The sequence below is a fragment of the Garra rufa genome, chromosome 13, assembly GCF_049309525.1.
Source record: "Garra rufa chromosome 13, GarRuf1.0, whole genome shotgun sequence".
NCBI lineage: Eukaryota > Metazoa > Chordata > Actinopteri > Cypriniformes > Cyprinidae > Garra > Garra rufa.
Genome location: NC_133373.1, coordinates 43781666 through 43808148, shown reverse-complemented (window position 1 = coordinate 43808148; position 26483 = coordinate 43781666). Strand labels below are relative to the sequence as shown.

The 26483-nt window shown below is 37.7% G+C and overlaps 1 protein-coding gene across 1 annotated transcript; it reads left to right on the top strand.

Moving 5' to 3' along the window:
• The first annotated feature begins 203 nt into the window (after window positions 1–203).
• LOC141348559 (DNA (cytosine-5)-methyltransferase 3A) lies at window positions 204–11630 on the top strand. Its single transcript, XM_073852839.1, has 11 exons — window positions 204–221; window positions 297–409; window positions 499–682; window positions 3306–3390; window positions 4176–4321; window positions 5837–5927; window positions 6006–6154; window positions 7455–7540; window positions 7630–7699; window positions 10032–10150; window positions 11304–11630. The coding sequence occupies exons 1-11, from the start codon at window positions 204–206 to the stop codon at window positions 11443–11445; spliced, it is 1203 nt and encodes a 400-aa protein (XP_073708940.1). The 3' UTR covers window positions 11446–11630.
• The last annotated feature ends 14853 nt before the right edge of the window (window positions 11631–26483 follow it).

Sequence of the window (26483 nt, the reverse complement as noted above, 5' to 3'; positions counted from 1 at the left end):
ACACAGTATATCACACAGTGTGCTCTGTTACCCACTGCATATTTTGGCAAATGTGATACTGTGCGCAGTATGCATACTGCATAAATAATACAGTCACATGCTGTTCCAACAAACATCACCATGGACTTGTTTTGTGTGCAGAGATTTGCATTTCCTGTGGAAGTCAGAATGCATCACTAGAGCATCCTCTGTTTATCGGAGCCATGTGCCAGAGCTGCAAGGTACTCATGCACACCTGTCAATCAAGCCTGTTCTGACTTCTGATTGGTGCTGAGGCTGTATTCTCCTCCCCACAGAACTGTTTCCTGGAGTGTGCGTATCAGTACGACGATGATGGCTATCAGTCGTACTGCACCATCTGCTGTGGAGGACGAGAAGTGCTCATGTGTGGGAACAACAACTGCTGCAGGTGAGTGTGAGTGTGTGTGTGTGTGTGTGTGTGGGGGGGTTCCAGCATCCTGAGAGAGATCTATGAGTTATAACTCTGTGTTTGTGTAGGTGTTTCTGCGTGGAGTGTGTCGATCTGCTCGTCGGGGCCGGATCCGCACAGGCCGCTATCCGCGAAGATCCCTGGAACTGCTACATGTGCTGCAGCAGGAACGTCTCCGGCCTCCTGAGGCGCAGAGACGACTGGAACTCACGACTGCAGCTGTTCTTCGCCAACAACCACGACCAGGAATTTGTGAGTCGATCTAGTGTGTCTTTAAACTTTTACAAAGTCAACATATTACATATGAAAGATGTCAGCCAATCACAGCAGTGGGCGTTTCCATTGAGTCTCACAGCAGACACGCCCCTTCCAACAGAGCATAGATCCTGCGTCCCAATGTTCATACTATCTGTCCTAAATAGTATGTGAGATTACAATAAGTGTATCCCAAAGCATAGTATGCTGAAAAGAGTACACCAAAAGTCCCCAGATGATCTACTATTTCATTGCGCTTTGGCAAAGGATTTAGTCCAGAACTACAAACACAAAAAAAAATGTGTTAAAAAAAACTACAAGCATGGCGGAAATGCGCGACCGGCGGTTAGGCAGAGATGTTTATAAAAAGGTGTTTAAGTTACTAATAATCCACATTTAACCTGGTAAAAAATATTATTTCACCTGCAACAGCAATGTTAACTTTTATAAACACTCGTTTGGTCATTAACTTTTAAATGCATCTTAATGCAGAAAATATGAACAGAGTTTTCAGCATGAAAGACCCGTGAATGGCAGATCAACGTGCTACTTTTCTCTCCAATACGGTAGGATGTTAAATTAAATTAAATGTGAAGGATGTTAACTGTGACAAGATGATTGACACGCCAGTTTTCTGTGACAGGGTAAAGACGCAGTTGTGTGACGTGTTAGTATGTCCCAAAGCTTGCCTACTTTTCTACTACACACTCAAAAGTGTGTACTTTTTCTTCACCAAAAGAATACATACTTTAAGGATGAACATTGGGACGCAGGGTGAGACAGCGACACATGCCATAATCTGAAAATCACGCCCACCGCTCTCCTTGTCATTTCTGACTTATAACAAAAGTCAGAAATATAGCTGCAAGCAGCAATTAGAGGCTAAGCACAATCAGAGGCAAAATAGTGATCTAAGAATGGCATAGAGTGGCAGACCAACTTCAGCAATGAATAATTAAAGCCATTTTAGAATGATTTTAGTCAAAATGGTTGAAATATCATAAATACAATTTCTGGTAATATGATTTAATGGGATTTCACTTTTGACCAATAGGTGGCACTGTTATCAAATCGATGTGGTGTGGTCAGTGTAAGGAGACTATTGCACATACAAAGTTTGGTGTCTTCTGCACAAAGTTCAGCCAATTTTGGCATAATTGGTATCAATGTTCTCGGCATGACCCAAGGAATATTGAGATCACTTTCATTACAATAAGCCATTTTCTACAGAAGTTATTAGCATTTTTCAAAATTTTCTTTGTAACTTTTTAAATACTGTCAGGGCATAGTGCCGAAGACACATGCCGAGTTTCGTAACGATGTGTCAATGCGTTCGTAAAATATAGCATTTTATGAAAAAAAACAAAACAAAATGGCTGACATAATAAAACGCGATCAAAAATCTCCAGTTTCGAGATTTTTGGCCAAACCATTGAGAAGTTATAAGCAAAAAAGTTCATATCTCCCAACCACTAGGTGGCACTATACCGAAACACTGTAGGTAGCCTCAGGTCATGCTGGTTATAACACACACCAAATTTGGTCTCAATACGCCAAACCGTTGCGGAGATATAGCCTCACATCCATTTTTGCATGCTTTTCGTAGAATTCGTTTGCACGTTTTTTTGAGAAAAGTTTCACTAATCAACTTGAATTTCATAACTTTTTGCCAGCATGGTCTGAAGATTATTTGAGCTAATTTTGGTGAAAATCAGACAAACCGTCTAGGACGAGTTTGAAAAAATAGTTTTTTCAAACAATTTAAAATAGAAACAAACTAAACCTTACAATTCTTGAATTTTGGTGTTCATTTGACTCTGCAATTTTGATTCTGTGCCTTACTGTTCAAAAGTTATTAGCATAAACATGAGTGAAAATTTGGACAAATGGTGGCGCTAGAGAGTTTAAGTTAGAGACTCCAAATTTGCTATGGTTAATGTTGACACTGTCCTCTATCAGTGTGCCAAATTTCACAACTTTCCCGCAAGCGGTTCTATGGACTGCCATAGACTCGAGCAGAAAACGGAAGAAGAAGAAGAAGAACGGCAACGGTTTCAATAGGTGCCTTTGCACCTTCGGTGCTTGGCCCCTAACAATGTGGAAAGCTGCTATGTGACAAGGTGTACAGTAAACAAGCTGAAAAAAAACACAGAACTACATTTTTATAAGCTGTCAACCTAAAAAAAGAGCGTTTAAGGACACAAAATTAGAGCGCAACGTGTCTGATTACTCTGAGAACTACACCTACTGGAGGGAAATTTAACGGCGACAGTAAACATGCATTATTTAACCATGTCAAAGGATTATTTCACCACGCTGAAAGGAGGAGATATATTAAGAAACTAAATTTTATTGATCTATGTCAGTGCTCCTTTTCCTTACCTTCCTTTTGTTGGAGAAATGATCCAACCGAATGACATCTACAACTATTTGTTTTTTTTTTTGGGTCGACAGCTTATAAAAACGTAGTTATGTGTTACTGTGTAACATAGCAGCTTTTAGACATTGTTCTGTTTTTTTGTTGTGAGTCAGAAATCCCTTGGGAAACATTATAAAATAATTTAATAATAAATAATGACCTCTTTAACAAGAAAAATGTGTCTATCTCTCTTCATCTCAGGAACCGCCGAAGTTGTATTCACCAGTATCAGCAGAGAAGAGGCAGCCAATCAGAGTGCTTTCTTTATTTGATGGCATCGCTACAGGTGAGCTCACACCTGTGCTATTTTTAGTATCACTGAGATGTTGTTACAGCTTTTGTTCATATTTTGAATTGGTTTGTATTTTCTGTTTTTCTTTTTCATTTTAGTTAAAGTTTTAGTCATTCTTTTTAGTTTTTTTAATGTCTGCATAGCTTTTATTTGTTTATATTTTTTTTAGATATTTTTTTAGACTTTTCTCTCATAATTGTAAGATATAATCTCGCAGTTGTTTGTTATAAAAACAAACAACTATATAAATGTGCAATTCTGAGAATAGTCAGAATTGCAAGATTTAAACACAATTCTGATTATCTTTCTCGCAATTGCGAGTTTATATCTTGCAATGCTAAATTTCTTCTCAGAATGTTTTCTCAGAATTCGAAGATATAAACTCACAATTGCAAGTTATAAAGTCCAATTTTTATGTGACTTCGGAATTGCGAGATGTAAACTCGCAATTACCATTTTCTATTTTTTACTTAGTGGCGTATACTTTCATACATTACTGTCAATTAAAGTAATACTGAATAGCATGCTTATGAGGTCATCTGTGCAAAAAAAGGAAATGTACAGTAAATTTGAAAGTAGCATTAAAATGAAAACAACAAATGGAAATGTGTATGTGGTACAAGCACTTGTAGGGGTAGCTTATGGTATGTGTATAGAAAATAGTTTGTACAGTAGAAAAACCATTAGGCCTGTAAGATGTCCCCATAAAACATGAAAACCCAATGTGTGTGTGTGTGTGTGTGTGTGTGTGTGTGTGTGTGTGTGTGTTTTGTTGTCAGGCCTGCTTGTGCTAAAGGATCTGGGCATTCAGGTGGAGCGGTACGTGGCTTCAGAAGTGTGCGAGGAATCCATCATTGTGGGGATAGTGCGACACCATGGAGAGATCAACTATGTGGGGGACGTCAGGAACATCACACGCAAGAATGTGAGTAGTGTTCATTTTGTCAGCTATTTAAAAGTCTTAGTTTAGTTTTAGTCGACTAAAAGTCTCATCATTTTAGTCTACCTTTAGTCAAAGAAAATCTAAAGTATTTTAGTTTTTTAGTTTTAGTTACGTCACATGGTTTAGCCGATCCTGGCAAAATTGATATACTCAGATTAGGCATGACCCAAGGAATCCATAATATAATGATTTTCTGACTAACTGTTCAAAAGTTATAAGCAAAAATGCGCTAGGTGGCACTGTTCCCAACTTTGGCACGGACCCTCGGAGCATGGTGTTGATGAAGCATACCAAGTTTCATTTCAATTGATCAAAGTTTGGCCAAGATATAGCCTCTGAACCAATTTTGGATCAACCTCGTTAATTTTGCAACATCATAACTTTTGAACATAAGATAAATAAATAAAAAAGTGCAGTCATTTCTGTGCAGCTCAGTCCAAAGATCATCTGAGCCAAATTTGGGAAGAATTGGATGAATTTTCAAGGAGGAGTAGCAAAAAAACAGAATACTGTACTTTTCAAAAGGACGCTACTGTAATGGGTGAAGTCTTACTGTAAGCTATTGAATGTGATCAGCATGAAGAGAGGAATCAGATGTACTAAGTTTTTCTAGAATTAGGGGTTCAGGAGTTATTACCATTTTAATGTTGACTTTTTGAACCAGTGGCGCTGTAGAGTTGGTCCTAGAGACCCCAACGTTGGTCCAAATCACTATAGAAGCATAAATAAATGTACAAATATATAAATAAATGTAGTATAGCACAAATGGTACAAAAATGGCACAATTTAAAAAATTACACTTTTGACAGATTTATTTATCCAATTATGCATATCTGCATTTATTTATTTCAGCATTTATTTATGTATTTCTACATTTATTTATTTATTCATGTGTTTATGTATGCATTTCCACATTTATTCATTTATGTATTTATTCATTTATATATTTATGTATTTCTGCATTTATGTATTTATTTATTTATGACATGACAGAACACAGACCAGCTTGTTTGTCAGTGTTTTCAGATCAATGAGGAGCGAGCGCGTTCGCATGGTTGCCAGATTGCTAAAAAATAAGAAAAACACCAGGCAGAAAATGTATACTTGTAACAGCGAAGCTCTGATTCGGGGATTTTTAACTGTTGTTATCTGGCAACCACACACGAAAGCTCGCATAGTAGAGGTGTGTGAAGCAGTCCTCAATAAAAATTTTCTAGTTTTCTTTGACGAAACTAAAGAGAGGTTTTTTTTTTTTACGTTAGTCTCGTCTTATTTCGTCAACGAAATTGCATGTTGATATAGTCTTAGTTTTCGTCTGTTGACCTTATTGTCGTCTCTTCTCTCTTTGATTTTAGTCATAAAAAAAAATCATCAACAAACATTTTTCGTCCTCGGCGAAATTAACACTACATGTGAGCATGTCACTTTCTCTCTGTCCCTCACTTTCTCTACTTTTAAACACATCTGACGTCTCTCTGTTTGCGTCACGTTTTGCAGATTCAGGACTGGGGGCCCTTTGATCTGGTGATCGGTGGAAGCCCCTGTAACGATCTGTCCATCGTCAACCCTGCCAGGAAAGGCCTGTACGGTAAGACAGCAAAAAACACAAATTATGTGCACATATTGGTGCGTTTGTTTTTCAATTAGTGTTTTTTCTTGTATGCAGAGGGCACCGGGCGTCTGTTTTTTGAGTTCTACCGGCTGCTTCATGAGGCGCGACCCAAAGAAGGAGACGAGCGGCCGTTCTTCTGGCTGTTTGAAAATGTCGTTGCCATGGGAGTCAGTGACAAGAGAGACATCTCACGCTTTCTGGAGGTCTGTAAACACACAAGGCAAACACATACTCAGATGCACAGAGTGAATCACGCATGCGGTTATCAGTGCCTCCCTCTTGTGGTTAGACTTTTAATTGACATTGTGCACTGAATAATGTCTGAATTCTGCTAACACTTGTGACCCTGGACCACAAAAGCAGTCTGAAGTAGCATTTTGTAAATTTCCTACCTTAAATATATCAAAACTTAATATTTGATTAGTAGTATGAATATTTTGATTTTTTTTGCACCCTCAGATTTTAGATTTACAAATATTGTCCTATCCTAACAAACCATACATCAATGGAAAGCATATTTATTCAGCTTTCAGTTTAGAAAAACTGAGACCTATGACTTGTTTTGTGGTCCAGGGTCACATTTGACAAACAGTTATTTTCTTCATTTTCAACACTACATCTGTACATTTTTTGTGAAATGTTTTGCTTTCTGGAGCACAAATTTATTTTATGAAGCATTTTAATTTTTCTATTTTATTTTATTAAATATCTTTTTTTATTTATCTAAAATATAATGTAGTGACTTTGAACTGATACTGATATTTATTTTATTATGTTTTTTTAAATTAGTTGTTTTCATCAACCCACGTTTTTATTTATTATATTTATTTAAAATATTATCCAGTCACTTTGAGGTCAACTGATATTGATATTTACTTTATTAAGTGTTTTTAATTCGTTTTTTTTTAACTCTCTAAAATTTTTTTTTAATTAGTTGTTTTTATCAACTCACTTAATTTTTTATTTATTTAAAATATTATCCAGTGGCTTTGAGGTTATTTATTTTATTAAGTGTTTTTAAATTCATTTTCATCAACTAATAATTTTATTATTTATAATATTTATTTAAAATATAATGCAGTGACTTTGAGGTTGTTATTTTTTTTAAATTAATTTTTATAAAATACATTTTAGAGTCGCTGCATATATATATATATATATATATATATATATATATATATATATATATACATATATATATATATATATTTGCATGTAAAAGCAAATCAGCATATTAGAATGATTTCTGAAGGATCATGTGACACTGAAGACTGAAGTAATGATGCTGAAAATTTGCATCACAGGAATAAATTACATTTTAAAATATACATTTACATAGAAAACATTTATTTTGAATAGTAATAATATTTCACAATATTACTGTTTTTACTGTATTTTTGATCAAATAAATGCAGCCTTGGTAAGCAGAAGAGACAAAATCTTGCCTAAACTTGACTTGTTCTGCAAAATAATACTTAATATAACGGTTCTGTCTGTGTTCAGTGTAATCCAGTAATGATCGATGCTAAGGAGGTGTCAGCCGCACACAGAGCTCGATACTTCTGGGGAAACTTACCTGGAATGAACCGGTATGACTGCTTGAAAATCTGCTAAATTGGATGTTGTTGTTTGAGTTAGAAAAACGAGGGAACAAACTCCTTCTCTGTGTCTCTCTCAGGCCTCTGACTGCCATGATGAACGATAAACTCGACCTGCAAGAATGTCTGGAACATGGACGCACAGCTAAGGTGTGTGGATTCAGTTTGGAGGTTGTGTTGTATGTGAAAATCAGAGGTGTCAAGTAACGAAGTACAAATACTTCGTTACCTTACTTAAGTAGAAATTTTGAGTATCTATACTTTACTGGAGTAATTATTTTTCAGACGACTTTTTACTTCTACTCCTTACATTTTCACGCAATTATCTGTACTTTCTACTCCTTACATTTTAAAAATAGACTCGTTACTCCTATTTCTTTTCGGCTAGTTTTCATTCATGTCATCTTTCAAAAAAAAAAAACTATCCAGATAAATTGCGCCATCCACATAGAGTGAATTTGGTTGTGGTTGGATGAGAAGTATAAACATATACCATTCCGACACCCTATTGGTTTGTACACGATCCATCACACCTGCACGTGACATGACACAAATCACGTCACACTCCTGGCCATCGGGGAGAACCGGGACATTCCCGGTGGGCCGATCGCCGAAGAGAGGCAGACCTCCCGCATATTATGCGCTATTTTAAATGACATTCAAAACTGCAAATAGTCCAAAAGTGTGACGTGGCGGAATCAGTCACCCGCACAGCGCGATGCAAAGTGATAAATAGCGCAAGTTCAAGTTGCTTGACGCATTTAGATTTAACACAGAATTGTGTTTGGCAGTTGTGTGATATGAGAACATTAAAGGTTCTGTAGGTTCTGCTGGGCTGCTGAAAACAGCTGCATGAGGAGGTAAAGTGATAAACGTCAATACACAATTACTGTCATTTTTTTATTAAAAATTTCATAGTTTATTATTATGAATTATTAAAAAAAACATAACCATTGTAATTTTATTCTTGTGACGACATCTTACTAATACTAGTCAGTTAATATCTGGATTTTAAGCAATAATTTCTTTCTTTTTAAATATTAAGTTGTAATTCATTTTAATTGGAGTAAAATGTTAATTCAGTAAGAGCCTGATTAAAGATAAATATCAGTGCCTTATATAAATGAGGTGTTTACTATACATATTAAAGTTCTTAAAGGGACAGTTCACCCAAAAATAAAAATTTTCATTATTTACTCAACATCATGTAATTTCAATCCTGTATGAACTTCTTTCTTCTGTGGAACATAAAGGAAGATACTTTGAGAAATTCAAAAATTGTGTCTATAGAGTAGAAATCAAGGGTAAACAAATATGTTTGGTTACATTCTACAAAATATCTTTTGTGTTCTACAAAAGTAAGTAATTTTTACAGAATTTCTTAGCAATAAAAGTCCTGCATTCTAGCTCAAAATCAATGCTTTACTGCATGCATTTTTATGTGACAAAAATGCATTATTAATTTTATAAATTATTAATAAAAGTCGCATTTGAATTCAGTATCTAACATTATTTGATTCTGTCCTGTTTTATTCATTCATTTATTTACTTTAATTAAAGGCCCTATAATCCAACAAAACTCACGGGGGAACTTGTAGGCTGGATGGGCTGGATTTGTCCAAGGCCAAATGTTAACCCCAGTCCAGCCCTGCACTCCAGCAAGGATATAGCCAGTGTTCGGGTCATTACTCAAAAAAGATGATTTCTTACAAGTTATTATTTCTTGACTACTTGCTTATTTATCAAACGGGTGCTTTCTCTTCATCCTCTGCAAATGAAGCTATAGTAGGTAGTTTGATAGAAAGACGTTTGAATAAATAATAGTTTGCGATTGACAACGCGATTGACAATGTTGCGATAACAATACTTATAGGCAGCAACTAATCATCATATCTTCCGCTCCATGAAACACGTTAATGCTCAGTAGTACACATTTATGGTTCTTTAATGTAGCCTATTTGCATTGTAATAAAATGCGTTTATTTTCAATGGGCAAATATGCAGCTAAAACAGGTAGCCTAGTGCATTCCAAATTTTTCAACATTAACATTTTAATATAACATAGTCATTATGGCCTTTAGAAATGTTTTTGGGGAGGTGGGGTAGTGCACAATAGGCCCCTGTGGCGCGGCCTAAGCTTTGGTCCTTAATGGCATTTTTTTCCCTTACATTACTTTTACTTTTTTACTTTAAGTAGTTTTGAAACCAGTACTTTTATACTTTTACTTGAGTAAAAAGCTTGAGTTGATACTTCAACTTCTACAAAAGTCTTTTTAAATCTTAGTATCTATACTTCTACTTGAGTAATGAATGTGAATACTTTTGACACCACTGGTGAAAATCAAAGATAGTTTGAACAGGTTGTCATTATTCCTGATGTTGTGTTTGTTGACTGCATCCAGACTTCATTTCACATGGAGGCTTCAGTTTTGTTTAAGGCACTTTAAGGCAGAGCTAAATTTTTATTTTAATTTTTTTTCAGTTCGGAAAAGTGCGAACCATCACAACCCGCTCAAACTCAATAAAACAGGGCAAAGACCAGCACTACCCCGTCTACATGAACAATAAGGAGGATATCCTGTGGTGCCCAGAGATGGAGAGGTGGGGGCCTTCTAGTATTATTTCATGCCAAAATCTAAAGGGGGGAAAAGGTGTATTTTGCGGAAAAGCATATTTCTGTTTGGGGATTTTAAAAACTTACGCATATTTGCTCTCTTTTTAAAAATATTTATTTCAATATTTAAATATTTTAAATTATTAACAATAACAAAATGTAAATTTTAAAAATATATAATTTATTTAATATATAATTTATTAATTTTAAATAATTAGAATTATTTTAGTTATTTGTAATAATTGAAATAATAATGAAATAATTTAAAGATGAATATGAGAATCTGAATTTATTTTAAGAAATCAATATATTTTTTCAAACATGTAATTTACTTAGCTCTAAGCATTAAATTGATCAAAAGTAACAGTTAAACAATTCTAATGTCATACAATTTCTAATAAGATGCTGTTTTTGAACTTTAGCAGAGAATCCTGTAAAAAAAAATTAATTAAATTTAAATTGTAATACTTAAATGTAATTTTTATACTTTTTTAGTAAATTTAGTAAATTTAATAATAAAATGTCAATTTTACAATAATACATTTAAGAAAAAAAACTACTGTATTACACTATCATTGAGCATAATGGGAAAATTAAAAAAAAAAAATTCAAATGTTAATTATTTTAGTATTTTTTAAATTTTAAATAATTACTAGTTTAATAATAAAATAAATCTATAATATAATAATTATGGTAATAATATTAGTAATAAAAAATAATAGTTATAAAAAATTTTATTCAAGTTTTTTATTTTTTATTTAAGAAAATAAGCCTAATGGTAATATGAAAATCGAATATAATAATATAATTAAAAATCATGTTACAATACAATAAATGTTAATAAATGTTTGTTTTTTACAATAATACAGTAAAGAAAAAAACTACTGTATTACATGTATCATTGAGCATAATGGTAAAATTATTTTAGTATTTTTTACATTTGAAATAATTAGTAGTTTAATAATAAAATAATTCTTTAATATAATAATGATGGTAATATTAATGGTAATAAAAAAATAATAGTCATATAAAAATTCATAAACGTCACAATACAATAAATGTTAATACATTTTTTTGTTATGTTTTTGTGTCTTCTAAATTCATGAGATTCACCTATATGTATTTGTGTGTGTGTTACAGAGTTTTCGGCTTCCCCGTCCATTACACAGACGTGTCCAACATGAGTCGCCTCGCCAGGCAAAGGCTTCTGGGAAGGTCGTGGAGCGTGCCTGTGATCCGCCACCTCTTCGCTCCTCTGAAGGAATACTTTGCCTGTTACTGAAGCTCCTGCCCACCACGCAGCGTGATGGCGTTGTGACGTCCCTCCTCTTCCTTTTCCTGCGTATCCAATAAGCTCCACCTTCCTGTATTCTCCATGTTTGCTTGTGGCCTGTGAACGGCTGGTGCTATCCTAATATTACCATTCAACCCAGTAGAAAGCCACACAATATTTATTTCAAGATTTCAGATTTTTGAGTTTCTTGTATTTTATTGTCCGTCGTTTTTTTTTCGTCATGTTCCAACTGTGACAATTCTTGCTCTCTCACAAAACTGACAGAGACAAAATGTGTGTGTTTGCCAAGTGTATGTTTGTCTGAGCGTGAAAATAATAGAGCACAAAGCGCTGGATAACAGGTGTGAAACAAAAGCAGACGCTTATTGAATACTCAAAGCAGGTGAATCCTCGTTCCCCGACCCTAAACCTAATGTTACGCCGCAAACTAACCAGGTATGATGTGAAAAAAATCTGAAAATATGTCTAGGTCATATTTCACCCAAATTTCAAAAGTTTATGTATTATTGTAGTACAAAAAATATAAACTGAAATCAAATAAAATAAATATATATTTTATTTTAAATTTTTGAATAATTTGAATTATTTTTTTTGTAATGAAATTTGACTCTGGTCATATTTTCATGAGACTGATTAACCATTATTATTTACTACCCATTATTTCTACTCTTACATGAATAGAAATCAGGTAAATCGCATCTAGTTAGGACAAAGTGTCAGACAAGTATGTAAGAAATGCAGTCTATCACTTATCGCATTATCATGTTGTGCCTGGTTAGGATACGTGTCTGTAACGTCGACACAAACATAATTTTCACACAGAAACACACACATTTCCTGTGAGAGAGAAGATGTGCTTGAAGAATTAACAATACACTGTTTACAGATTGCGCTCTTATACGGTACTACTACACAACAGCAACTATTCACTTACAAGTAAACTCCACTATGGTGCTCTTTCTCTATCTCGCTCTCTCTCTCTCTCAGCAATATGAACACAGCAGACAGTCTCTATGATGCCTTTCTGCTGGAGCCTATATGGCACATATGAGAGAGCTGTGTCCCGTCACACACACACACACGCATGTACGCTGAGAGCTGTGTTACACACTCGTACACCTTAAAGAGACAGTTCACCCAAAAAGTTCTGTCGTCGTTTATTTACCCTCATGTCATTCTGGCCACATATGCACAGTTTAGTCATTTACGACAACCGAATTAACTCCTAGAAAAATGCAGCCGCATTTACAAAAATTCTCAACAGTGTGTATGGAACAGGGTTGCCAGGTCTGTAAAACAAAACCAATTGCTAATCAATATTACTGCTTTTGCTGTATATTGGATCAATAAATGCAGGCTTTGTGAGCATAAAAGACTTCTTTAAAACACATAAAAAAGCGTTTGACTTGTAATGTAACTCTTGAAGAATTCAGCCGCATTTGTGAAAATTCTCCACAGTGTGTATTGAACAGGGTTGCCAGATATGTGAAACAAAACCAACCCATTTGCTGATTAAAATCTAATCAGATTTTACGCTGAAGAGCAAAGACAAATCCCTGGCAACCAGCAATGGTTCCAAGATTATGTCATGGGACATCTACATTCCCTCCATCAGGGAATGAGGGTTACGTACATAACTGAGACTTTCCGTCTCTGTCGGTCACTACAAGTTATGTCGTGACGACATTAGGGGTCCATGGAAAACACCACAAACTGAACCCCGTTACAACCCCATGGCATTGCTAATGTTGACAGGCGTCGCATGTCAGACAAAATGCTATGCAAGGGTTGTAACCTTCCCACCACACCAGCGCAAATTCGCTGACCTTGGTACCCGCAGGGACCAGAGGTGAGTATACCGCAGCTGGTGATACCCAAGCCGCTGTTTCTTCCACCACAGAATACTTACCAGAAAGGATTTCGACCTTCAATGAAAGACGGCTTCGTAGTCTTTCCTATTTGTTGTTACAACTTGTTCATAACGGTTGGGAAGTGAGCCTTCCAGAGAAGGGCGCTACGGAGGCCACATCCTGCCTGGAGGGAGGCGACATGTGGCCTGTTGACCTGTAAAATCTCCTGAAGGTGTTCGGTGTTGCCCAGCCAGCAACTCTACAGATGTCTGCCAGAGAGGCGTTGTGTGCCAGTGCATAGGAGAAGGCAACACTCCGTCTGGAGTGAGCCCTCACCCCCAAGGGGCACGGCTCGTCTTGGGATTGGAACGCCAAGATGATGGCATCCACTATCTAGTGGGCCAACCTCTGCTTGGAGACAGCCTTTCCTTTCTGCTGATCTCTGTAGCAGACAAAGAGCAGCTGAGAGCTTCTGAAGCTCTGGGTGCGGTCCACATATATGTGCAACACTCTTATGGGACACAGCAACGGCAAGGCTGGATCTGTCCACTGCGAGGGAAGCACTTGCAGGTTCATCACCTGATCTCGGAAGGGAGTTGTGGGAACCTTGGGCACATATCCAGGCCGGGGTCTCAGGACAACATGAGAGTAGGCCGGCCCGAATACAAGGCACTCTTCACTCACCGAAAATGCTTGGAGGTCCCCGACCCTCTTGATGGAGGTGAGCACAATCAGGAGTGCTGTCTTAGCAGACAGGAACTTATACTCGACTGACCCCTCAGGAACCTTACGGCAAGATTGTGCTTTCCCAAGGGCCGGCCGTCCACTGCATCGTGATGTGCTGCGATCGCAGCAACATACACCTTCAAGGTGGAGGGTGACAGGCTACGCTCCAACCTTTCTTGCAGAAAAAAAAACACAACTCTAATCGGGCATCTTCGGGGGTTTGTGGGTGTCATATGGTGCCGAGCCCCTGAGAGAGCAGTTCCTGTCTCAGGGGAATGCGCCAGGGAGGGGCTGTCGAGGGGAGCATGAGTTCCGCAAACCAGGTCCTGGTAGAACAGAGAGGTGCAACCAGCAAGACCTGCTCCTCATCCTCCCTGACCTCACTGGGGGAAACACATACTTGCGTAGAGCCTGTGGCCAGTTGCATGCCAGAGCATCTGTGGCGAGGGAGCCCTCGGTCAGGGAATAAAACAGCTGGCAATGGGAGGACTCACGGGTAGAAAATAGCTTCCCCGAATCGACTCCAGATCAGCTGGACCACCTAGAGATGGAGTCGCCAATCTCCGGGGAACGTGAGCTGTCGTGAGAGCGCATCGGCTGCACGATTGAGCTCCCCCAGAATGTGGATGGCGCGCAGTGACTTGAGCCACATCTGACTGCAGTGTGATCGTAGACCTCTCTGCCGGTTGATGTACGATACAGCTGCAGTGTTATCTGTGTGGACCAACATGTGCTTGCCTTGTAGCAGCGGCCAGAACTGTTGCAAGGCTAGATGCACTGCCAACAACTCCAGGCAATTGATGTGCCAAAGAAAAGTAAGGTCCGACCAGGGGTTGAATGAGCAGCGACACAACGGAGTGATGGTCACTCGATGTGTACTGCGGTGCCATGCCCATCTAGGGGTTTGGGAGTGTCATGCTGGATGGTGCAGAAGGTGCTGCTTTCTGACTCATCACAGCAGGACTTTCCCTCTGTCCCCGGAGGGACTGGGCAGAGACGCGTGGGGAGGCCTTGCGTCCCCGAACTGCAGTCTCTTGGCTAATGGCAAAAGGGGGCGTCGTGAGCGAGAATGAGATGGCAGCACGTCGCTCACTGAGCAGTGCTGCTCTCGCCATCTCCTGAAAAAGAGCAGCTTCCCACATCTCTGGGTTGCCCGTGTCAGGGCTGCTTCGTTGACTTCCTAGACGACTTAGGGCCCGGCTGGGACACGGGGGGCGCTGCACTCCTATGAGAACTGTACTGCCGAGAACTGCTGTCACTGAACAGCCCAGCCTGGGAGATGGGAGCATCAAGAAAATGTACTTTGTCGACATCTCTCATCTCTGCCATATTGAGCCAGAGATGGCGGTCTTGGGCCACTAACGTGGACATCGCCTTCCTGAGGGACCACACCATGACTTTCGTCACCGGGGAAGGCCTGTCCCCCGATGCTGCGAGCGACATCTGATCTTCCAGCGGCGCACTGAATGAAATGCTGGCACCGCCAAGAGACGGGTCAGCGAAATCACTCGGGAGGCTCACGGGATCATCGCTGCTGGAGGGGTAAGAGGTACGCAGGGGCTGGCCCGGTGGGGAAGCTCTTACTGTGACCCTCAGATCTCCCAGAGCACTAGCCGGCACCAGAGAAATCAGAATGAGTAGTGGCGAGATCGCAGCGAAGCCACACTCAATGCCACAGTGGACGAATGAGTCCACCAGTCATAAGGGTCAATTTTTGGAAACTGATATTTATCATCTGAAAGCTAAATAAATACACTTTCCATTGATGTATGGTTTGTTAGGGTAGGAAAATATTTGGCTGAGATACAACTATCTGAACATCTGGAATCTGAGGGTGTAAAAAAATTGAAATATTGAGAAAATCGCCTTTAAAGTTGTCCAAATTAAGTTTTTTAGCAATGCATATTACTAATTGAAAATTAGGCTTTTATATATTTATGGTAGAAAATTTACAGGGTCACATAGGCTTTTCTGTATGTGCGGTGCAAGAATTATTAGTGTTAGTGCTCATTAGAACTCATTAGTGTTGCCAGATCTTGCTAGAAAAAAATGGCAAATAACCACAAACCCATAATAAGCCTAAATCCAAATGTTGAAAATAAGCCACATACTAAAATATAATGACATGCAACTTTGTAAACTGGATCACTTTATGAAGCAAAAACTTATAATAAATGGACATGGCAACCCTTCAACCCTTCAAGAGCGTGATCTGCAAAGCAGCCTTCCAAACTTAAAACTGTAATATTACTTTGACTAGAGTAAATAACTGAGTTTCATTTTTGGGTGAACTGCTCCTTTGTGAGAGAAGTTTATTATGATCATGTCGTTTGTTGTCTCTGATGCAATATTCCGCCAGCAGACACACACACCGACCTTGTAGACGTAGATTTACTCACATCTGATTCTGCCAGATCTTGCCGTTTTTACTCCACACTTCAGTCCAGATACCACAAATCTTACTGTATTTCGTGTTTGTGTGTGTTCAGTCGGGTATCAGGGATGTTGTGTCATTTTTAGCCCCTGCATGTGTTTCAACTGTTGGTGCAGAAATTCATTGGTGCCGCAGATATTCCATGGTGCAGCTTCATGGTGCTTCGTTTTCTCTTTCTCACTCTCTCCTGGCTCGCGTTCTGCTTCAGGTCAGCTTGGCTACGTTCACAACGCAGTTGTGTGATTTTTGGCACAGATTTGTTTTTTTGATAATAAAAAAGTCTTCATCTTGGAAATTAATCCAGAAACATGCAATGTGGAGCATTCAATTGTTAACATTCACTACTGCACTCTTAAAAATAAAGGTGCTTCACGATGCCATAGAAGAACCTTTTTTGTCTAAATGGTTCCATAAAGAACCTTTAACATCTGAAGAACCTTTGCCACCTTTGTGGCAAAAGAAGGTTCTTCAGATTATAAAAAGGTATGAAAGAGATTGTTATTTAAAGAACATGTCACTGAATGGTTCTTCAAAGCACCTTTATTTTTAAGAGTGCGGTCAAAAGTTTGGTGTCAGTTTTTTTCTTTTTTTTTTGGAAAATGATTGTTTATTTATTAAGGATGCATTCAATTAATTGAAGTTACAGTGAAGACATTTATAATGTTACAAAAGAGTTGAATAAATGCTGTTATTTTGAACTTGCTATTCATCAAATAATCCTAAAAAGTGTCCGTTTTCACAAAATATGAAGCCGCACAACTGTTTTTAATATTGAAACTAATAAAAGTGTTTCTTGAACACCAAATCAGCATATTAGAATGATTTCTGAAGGATCATGGGATGCACAGGACTATAGTAATGATCAGCTTTGCATCACAGGACTAAATTACATCTTAAAATATATTACAAATTATTTAACAATTATTATGTTTTGTTAGTATTTTTGAGATTTTTTTTAGCAAAAATTTAAATCTTACCAAGTTGTGTAATTGAATGGTTGAATTAACCATGACAAAAATTAAAATAATTTTTTAATTCTAGTCCAAAATCTGTGATTTAAAACGTAATTCAAACCTGGAAATAAGAATTTCAACTAAAAATATTTGAGATTCTGAATGAGGCTCTTGCGATGTGAACGTAGCCTTCCTCTCTCTCGTACTGAACGGCGTACGGCTCAGCCTATGTGCTAATCTACAGGCTGACTATTATGTTTCTGCCGTTCTGGTTTCCGACAGTCTTGACATATTCAGTGCTCCTTCGCTCGGGATTCTGGGAAAGTGGCCCATCTGTGTGATGTCATAAAAGCTGGTCACGTGGTGCTCCCAGAATCCGGAGTCCTCTTGTGGTGCAAGCGGAGAGTTCACACTTGGATGACGCGCAAACTGGATTACTGTACAACTCGACTACATTACGTGTGCTGTTTTATAATCCTGTTTCACATCTGAAGTAAAACAGGACTCTGGTGCTCGCAGAGATGTGCTTTCGAAAAATACCAGAGGATTTTTGTATGAATTTGCTTGATTCACAATTGGCCCTCGCCGGAGGGGAAGAGTTTATACAGATCACATTTCAAACCATGGAAGGAAACTTTTTGGGTTTCCCCCTAATCAAAACTAGCACATTGGACTACTTATTTAAGGGTTGCTCATTTCTTCGAACTTTTGACTGACGTGTCGAAAGCCGGTCAACCGACTCATTACCTGAAAGATGGTTTTATTTGCAGTTCAGATTCAGATCTGAATTGTTGTATCACAATTGATGTTGAAATATGCTTATGACCCACAGGTTATAGTAAACTTACTGCTTTAGCTCATGCTCAGAAACCAAGCTTAAAGGTAAACATCCTGCTGTTTAGGCGTTTGATAATAGTAAACATGATTTTTGAGTTCTCTCAGATTTATCAGTTTATTTTCAGTTTAAGGTTAAGAAAACTCTCTCCAGAAACCTCTCAGAAGATTATGCGCTTCCATGACCAGCATGATGTCTTTTGTTGGGTTTTGTAGGCAAATGTGACTTTAAAACCCATCGCTCTTAAAGGAACAGATCAGCCAAATATTAAAATTTGAAAGTGGATTGAAAAAATCCACTCACCCTCAGGGTGTCCAAGATGTAGAGGAGTTTGTTTCTTCATCAGATTTGAAGAAATGTAGCAGTGCATCACTTGCTCACCAATGGAAGTGAATGGGTGCCGTCAGAATGAGTGCCTAAACAGCTGATACAATAATCCACAAGTAGTCCACACGACTCGAGTCCATCAATTAACATCTTGTGAAGCCAAAAATTTTGTGTTTGTAAGAAACAAATCCATCAATAAGACATTTTTGACTTCAAACCATTGCTTCCAGCTAAAGTCCATAATCCATAATAACGCTTCATCCAGTCTAATTTAGGAGAGAAATATGCACATATGAAGAGTTTATTACAATCCAAATATAATGTGAGAGGAAAATGGATGGCCTTGCACACTTGGATGAAGTGTTATTAACAATTATAAACTCTTAGATTGGTCAGTTGAAGTTAAAACATCGCAATAATGGATTTGTTTCTTACAAACGTGCAGATTTTTCCTTTAGAAGATGTTAATTGATGGAGTGGAGTGGTGTGGATTACTTGTGGATTATTGTATCAGCTGTTTGGACACTCATTCTGACGGCACCCATTCACTTCCATTGGTGAGCAAGTGATGCGATGCTATTGTATATTTCTCTAAATCTGATCTGTGAATGATTACATTTTATTTTAAACATTTTATTTTGCTCCAAAATCATTTCCGGGGATCGAGATTGTTAAAAAAGAGCGTCTAAAATGCAGGATGGTTTCCTTTTAGGGTTGTCGTGGTAGAATCTGACTCCTTTAGCAGGATCTTTGTGGCACTGTGCTGAGTCGAACCGCTCGTAGCCTTAGAGTCTGTTTGTGTTTGTTTGGTGAAGGCTGGTGAATCTCGTAATGCGACGTGAGGTTTGATTGTTATTAGTCGAGAATTCAGTGGTAAAATGACTTGTACATAGATAAGTTTGCCTCTTTTTTAGGAATTTATTACATTTTTGTGTGCTGGGTGTTTTTAAATTCATTTAGAGTAATTCTGCCGTGATTACTGGCTAGTGTATGATTATATGCATGGCTGTTCTAATAAAGGGGGTGGAGCTGTGAGTTCTCGATGGGCGTGGTCAATTAATTCAATGAACAGAGAATTCTTTTCTATTTATGAGGATGACTGACAGGCCCTGGCGTCAGCTTTAAAGGAGGCGGGGTCTCGCGTGAGGTCCTTTTAGGAGTAATATCTCGAATCGGAGGAGGTTGTTTCAAAAAGGTGCTATACAATTTATTCTTAAATGACAAACTACAAAAGAATGACGTGAAAATATATCGTTAAGAAGTGACTTGGTCTTGACAATGACTGTTTTTCTGTTGTGTAGTCTTGAAAAATTATTTTACTCTTTTATGAATATATTAACAAAAGGCATTTTAACTTTGTACTTGATGAAAATGTAAAAGTAAAAAAGACGAATAAAAATGTACAGATTCATGTGTTTTAGCCTAGACATTACTGTAGTACGTGCCTCTCGGTAGGAAACATTCATTCATACTGTATTCACGTGCTGCCTTCGGGTCACGGCGGAACGATCGTATTTACGAGTCGAGCGCACACAAATGTTACAAAACTCTGGATTTTCTTGAACCTTTGGGTTTTGTGCCAGTTAATCGATCATAATTTGGTTTCATTGCAACTGTTGACTGCAAATTTCATTCGTATGAAATACCAAATCAGCCGGTTTATGTGGGAACAAAACTACATTTCCCATCATTCCCTGCAGTGGCATCAAAAACTGCACCTAATGCACATCTGCTCTTCATTTTCTGGTCAAAAGCGTTGAACTCGTAAGTAGGAGCTTCCCCGGACGACTCGAAGGCAGCATTACTGTACACTGTTACGTAACTGCTTGGAAGTGATGGCGAAACTACATTACCCAACGTTCCTTTCTCCAGACTCCCTCCATGTACTCTTGCTACGGTCAGACTGTAATGTTTTTATATATGATTGTTGTTGCCTCAATATTTATTACCCTACAGCCTCGTCCATCTGATCAGTCCACAGGTCTCTCTCTCTCTTATACTTTTCCTCATCCGCTGTAACACACATTTATCCTCTCTCGCCCTCTCTCTCTCTCTCGGTGTGGCTGTAGTTCTGTTGTGTTTCGATGGTCTTTGGAGTGTTATAGTAGCAGTTCATCCTTCCATAATTCTTTCTGTACGCAGTGAAAGCCGAACACAGCGGCTCCTTTCCTGTGCACTTGTGCTGGGGAACACTTGAATTAAATGTACTGTTTTGTGCTAAAATCACCTTTGTTGTGTCTTTCTTATGGTGCGAGTGAAGATCATTAAAGGGATACTGACTGACCCTGAAGTTGTTCTAAACATGTATGAGTTTCTTCTGGTGAACATACAGTTACTGGTCCCCACTGACATCCATAGTTTGGAAAATAAACTATGGAGGTCAATGGCTACCAGCAACTCTTGCGTCAGCAGCACTGCATGATGGGTAAATATTGGACAGAACACATGCGGGTTATTTTGATCCAGCTGGCTGGGTTAAATGTTTATACACAACATGCTGGGTTGTTTTATTTAAGTCAACTGTTTTTTAAAAATTATCATATTTCTGGCTTAATGGACTGAAAATTAAAAATCACACAGAATTATAGAGGCAACAGCAATAATCAAAAATGAACATGTAATATTAAGCAAGAACACCCATAGACAACAAATAAGACAAATTAAATTTATTCAAGTAAATACAGCATAGTTTACAATATTTACATAACATTAAACAATCATTTTAGAATTAAAAATGTAACATTTAAAAGTAGCATTTTAATTTAAGTGTATTCAATCATTCTCTGTAATTACTTTTCACCAAAATAGTGCTAATTCTCTTGCCAGTGTGTCGATGAAATCTGAGCCGGTGATGGGCTGCTGTTTACCGGGAGAAGTACGTACCTCAGACCACCGCCTTGAATTTCCCTCGTAGCTGAGAGATGCTGTGACTGAATCCATAACCTGCCCATGAACAAACGGAGATTACTGAGATTAGAGAACAATTTTAACATCAAATTAAATTCAGCATTATAACAAATAAAATCAATTTATGTTATGCAAGGCAAAAGGCGTTTCCATCATGCGAAATGACCACTGCTGACCCATCTGACTAACACAGCTGACTGACATCTCATCCTTGTATATTGCATTGCATAAAATGATATAATTCACAGCACAGTAAAGTGTATACAAACCTTTATTTCACTTAAAGGAACACTCCACTTTTTTTGGAAATAGGCTCATTCTCCAACTCCCCCCGAGTTAATAAGTTGATTTTTATCGTTTTGAAATCCATTCAGCCGTTCTCCTGTTCTGGTGATATCACTTTTAACATAGCTTAGCATAGATCATTGAATCCTATTAGACCAATAGCATCGCGTTCAAAAATGACCAACGAGTTTTGGTATTTGTCCTATTTAAAACTTGACTGCAGTTATATCATGTACTAAGACCAGCGGAAAATGTAAAGCTGCGATTTTCTAGGCCGATAAGATTAGGAACTATACTCACATTCCGGTGTAATAGTCAAGGAAGTTTGCTGCCATAATATGGACGAAGCAGGCGCAGTAATATCACGCAGCGCCTGAAATTAGTTCCCGGCTAGGTAACTTCCAATGAGGAACGCTCCCTGTGCATGCAGTTGGTCACGTTGTGCTGCGATGTGCTGAGTGATATTACTGCGCCTGCTTCGGCCATATTATGGCAGCAAACTTCCTTGACTATTACACCGGAATGTGAGTATAGTTCCTAATCTTATCGGCCTAGAAAATCGCAGCTTTACATTTTCAGCTGGTCTTAGTACACAATATAACTGCAGAAGAATCAAGTTTTAAATAGGACAAATACCGAAACTCATTGGTCATTTTTGAACGCGATGCAATTGGTCTAATAGGATTCAATGATCTATGCTAAGCTATATATGCTAAAAGTATCTCGCCAGAACAGGAGAACGGCTGAATGGATTTCAAAACGGTAAAAATCAACTTATTAACTCGGGGGAGTTGAAGAATGAGCCTATTTCCAGAAAAAGTGGAGTGTTCCTTTAAGATGTGCAAGGCAGCACTGAGAACGCAAAAAAAAGCCTGTGCTCTGACTGTAAGAGACAGGTAAAAAAAAAAAAAAAAAAAAAATTAAAAATTACCCAGCAGCTTACTTACAGAAAAACTACCCAGCATCTGAGTAAAAAATATGGGCTATAGCAATTGGGTGGGTTTTGTTGTGAAAACCTGGCAACCCCTGGTCATGAATGGTGGCGAAACTGATGCTGTTTTTGTTTTGTTTTTTTGTTTTTTGCGCACAAAAAGTATTCTCGTAGCTTCATAACATTAAGGTTGAACCAGTGATGTCACATGCACTGTTTTATCGATGTCCTTACTACTTTTCTGGGTCTTGAATGTGGTAATTAGCTACATTGCTGTCTATGCAGGGCCAGAAAGCTCTCGGGTTTCATCAATAATATCTTAATTTGTGTTTGTTTTTTTTTTGTTTGTTTTTTTTTTTGTTGGAGCGACATGATGATGAGTAATTAATTAATGACAGGATTTTAATTTCGGTGTGAACTGTCCCTTTAAACGAATTTAAACAATTGAGCAGATTACCTGAAATTAAAAGCTATTGCCATTGTATAAAAAGAGATATTCTCAGCTACTCATTGAACACACCTAGTAACAACTGTAAACATTCTCTCAGACCACGTTTAAGCTATATATAGCCGTCGGTCAAGCACGCCCAAAAAAACTCTAGTCAAATTCTGTCATGCGTTTTGAGTTTCATTTCTCAAGAACAGACTGTCATTCCATATTCACTGTCCGAGGATCAGGATCATACTTCAAAATGTGGATTCGGTTGGTTATTTTGATCATTTTTTTCGTGGATGGTGAGTATGACACTTTTAGATTTTTTTTAGAGTAGGCTATTTACTATTACTTTTAAATTTCCGTCAGACTTTTAATTAACCGTTTTTATTTATTATTATAGTAAAAGTGTAGTAACCATGACTTTTTGCGTATACCATTTGTAGTAGCCTACAACCACAGTTTTACTACAAATACCGTGGTTAAATTGTGGTTAGTGTAGCAAGACCTTGGTTAATTTGTGGTTGCCACTAGTAACCTTGTTTATTTTGGTTTTGTAGTAAAACAATGTTTAATTTTCGTAAGGGATTGACAGAGCAATACACCACAATATTTACTAGCCTATTTCACAATTGCTATTTTGCTGAAATTCGCTCACGTGTCACAATTTCTTAAAGCTTTTAATTTGTCTACCTGTTTTATTTACTAAAAGGGTATTTCATAAATCCATGGATCCACATGTATCTACTTTTTAGGCTAGATATAGGACATATAAAAACAAGTTAAATGGTTGATTACTTTGCCTTTACAAATGTTAAACGTTAACTTTATGCTTTATATGTGGTTCTTTCTTATTCACAGGAAAAACTATTAATGAACTGCGTTTAGTTCTTCATGCGGTGACCACAGCCGTGTGTCAGCTGTACCTGCTGTTGTTACACCTGCGCCATGCCGCTCAACACTTTGCCAAAGCCGCTTGGAATATTTTATTCAAATGTGTTTGCCTTGATAGCATGTTATTGAAGTATGGTACTGAATTAGAACGCTTCTGTTATGTTTCAAAGTGTTATAGAAATGGTGTTGTTCATATCCTGGAAGCATTGTGTTTGATCTTGGAATCGCTCACACAGTTATTGGCGGTCGTGTCGACTCTGTGTGTCGCTATGAGGCACGTTCCGCAGGCGGCGCTGTTTCTTATTGTGTCCATGGCGCACTGGGCGCAAAAGATTCTGCTTTTCTCTAATGAGGACATGGATGCATGGGAGAAAGAACAGAAAAAACAGAAAGAGGAATTCCAGAAACAAAGAGGACACCTGGAGGAATACCTAAATACTGATCAGTTCAAAAAGAAAAAAAGACGCTGATTATTATTACATCCCCTGAGAACAGCACCTGGTTGCTATTTTCCATGCACTTACAATATGATTGATCTATTTAAGTATTTGAGGTTTTAAAAACAAGAAGAACATGTGTTGATTGTATAATGTTGTTTCACTCATCTGAAACATAGCCATTATGGTTGTTTTCAGTTGCACGGACGACGATGAGTCAATATGACTTATTAGATAAGTTAACATATGTTGGATCACGTTGTTGTGATTTTACATTTATACTACGTACGATTGCTATCTGAAACTTTCACAAAATATACACAAAAGCACCATAAAATCACCTTCTGAAGCCATAAGAGCTTTGTATGAGGAACATGTTAATATATTTATTCACTGATAATGTGAAATAAAGTTCACTGAGTCAGTGAGCTGAACCTGAAAACCAGCAAAAAAGCTCTTTTGGCACTTTCTAAATACCACAGTAGTGAAGCATCTTTTTGTTATTATATGTAAACTCATCTTCTTAAATATCTGTTTATAAGATATAGTAGGGCTGAACTGAGGAGGGCTTTCTGCCCTCATCTTGTAAAACTCTTTATTCTCTGTTTTGCTTTCTGTGTTGCTTAACATAGGACATTTAAAGCAGTTATCAAGATTTTACTATAATGTATATAAAATTATGCGGTTATCAAAATTATAAACCTGTTAAATTACATTAAAATATTTAATACTTTTCTGTGGAGTACCATTAATATTTGTATGAACATATGCATGAACTATAACATTCAATAATCTATCTTAAATAACATTAACAAATATAGCTGTGATTACTGGGGTTCAAGTGCTTTAAGGCATTTAAGCACATATGAAAAAATACATTATTTAGCAAGCCTGTAACCACTTAAATCAATGGTAAAAAAAAAAGGGGCATTTTTGGCAAATCCAGGTAATTTACCATAGAAATATGTTTTTTACCGGTTATGACTGTTATAGCACCAGTTGTGGTCCAATCTCCTTAAAACTTTGCATGCTTTCGTGAAGTTTTGAGTTTTCCTTGAGGCTTTATAGGATTTTAGGTAAATTCAGACAGGCCCCTTTTCTAAACGACCACATTATGGCTTCCCAAAGGGTATTCAATATTTTTTTTTATTATTGACCTAGAGAGTCCAGAGAATTGTACTGCAGTGTTTTTTCCAGATTGAGCAAAAAACATAGGACTAGTTTAAAATGATTTGATTTGACATTTGAATTTGATTGACAGCAGTGATTCTAGAGTCAAAGTTGTCCAGAATGAGTAGTGTACTATGTGTACAATGTACTATTGTTTACGCCACTGGTCTCAAACTCAATTCCTGGAGGCGGGCCACAGCTCTGCACAGTTTACCTCCAACCCTAATCAAACACACCTGATCCAGCTAATCAAGGTCTTCAGGATTACTAGAAACTTCCAAGCAGGTGAGTTGGAGCTGGAGAGCTGCGGCCCTCCAGGAATTGAGTTTGAGAACTCCGGTTTACGCCCTTGAAAAATGCAATATCGCCCCTTGTAGTTTCTTTAAAATTTCTCACAGACATTTGGGGCCGTGAGTCAAACATGCCCACCAAGTTTTGTTCCGATCGGCTTCCGTTAACCTTGTCTAACAGGTGCTCTTAAAGCGCCACTAAGTGACCAAGCTCCACAATTCTTTTTTCTGTGACATCATATTCGAGTGAAGGCTAGCCAGGCCCTGCTGTCATATTCAGACATCAGCTCTTACATACCTGTTAGGGGTTTGACAAGGCTATCTCATTCCCTTAAGGAGTTATAGACCTTTAACTAAAAGTGGCCCCGCCCCTTTCCAACGTTTTGGCGTCCGTTTGCAAAAGTCGAAATTTCAACCTTTTTTGTAAATTATTGATATTCACTTTTCAGAGGATCTTCCTGCACCTTTTTGGTTTTGATAAGGCAAAAAACCTAGGAATAGTTCGCAAAAAAAATGTTTTTCAAAATATCCAAAATACCGGAACATTTAGCCAG

Excerpts from the sequence above, each read along its gene's own strand:
- LOC141348559 (XM_073852839.1), top strand. Across the intron at positions 3,391-4,175 it reads ATTTGATGGCATCGCTACAG|GCCTGCTTGTGCTAAAGGAT; the intron begins GTGAGCTCACAC and ends TTTTGTTGTCAG. Across the intron at positions 10,151-11,303 it reads TGGTGCCCAGAGATGGAGAG|AGTTTTCGGCTTCCCCGTCC; the intron begins GTGGGGGCCTTC and ends TGTGTGTTACAG.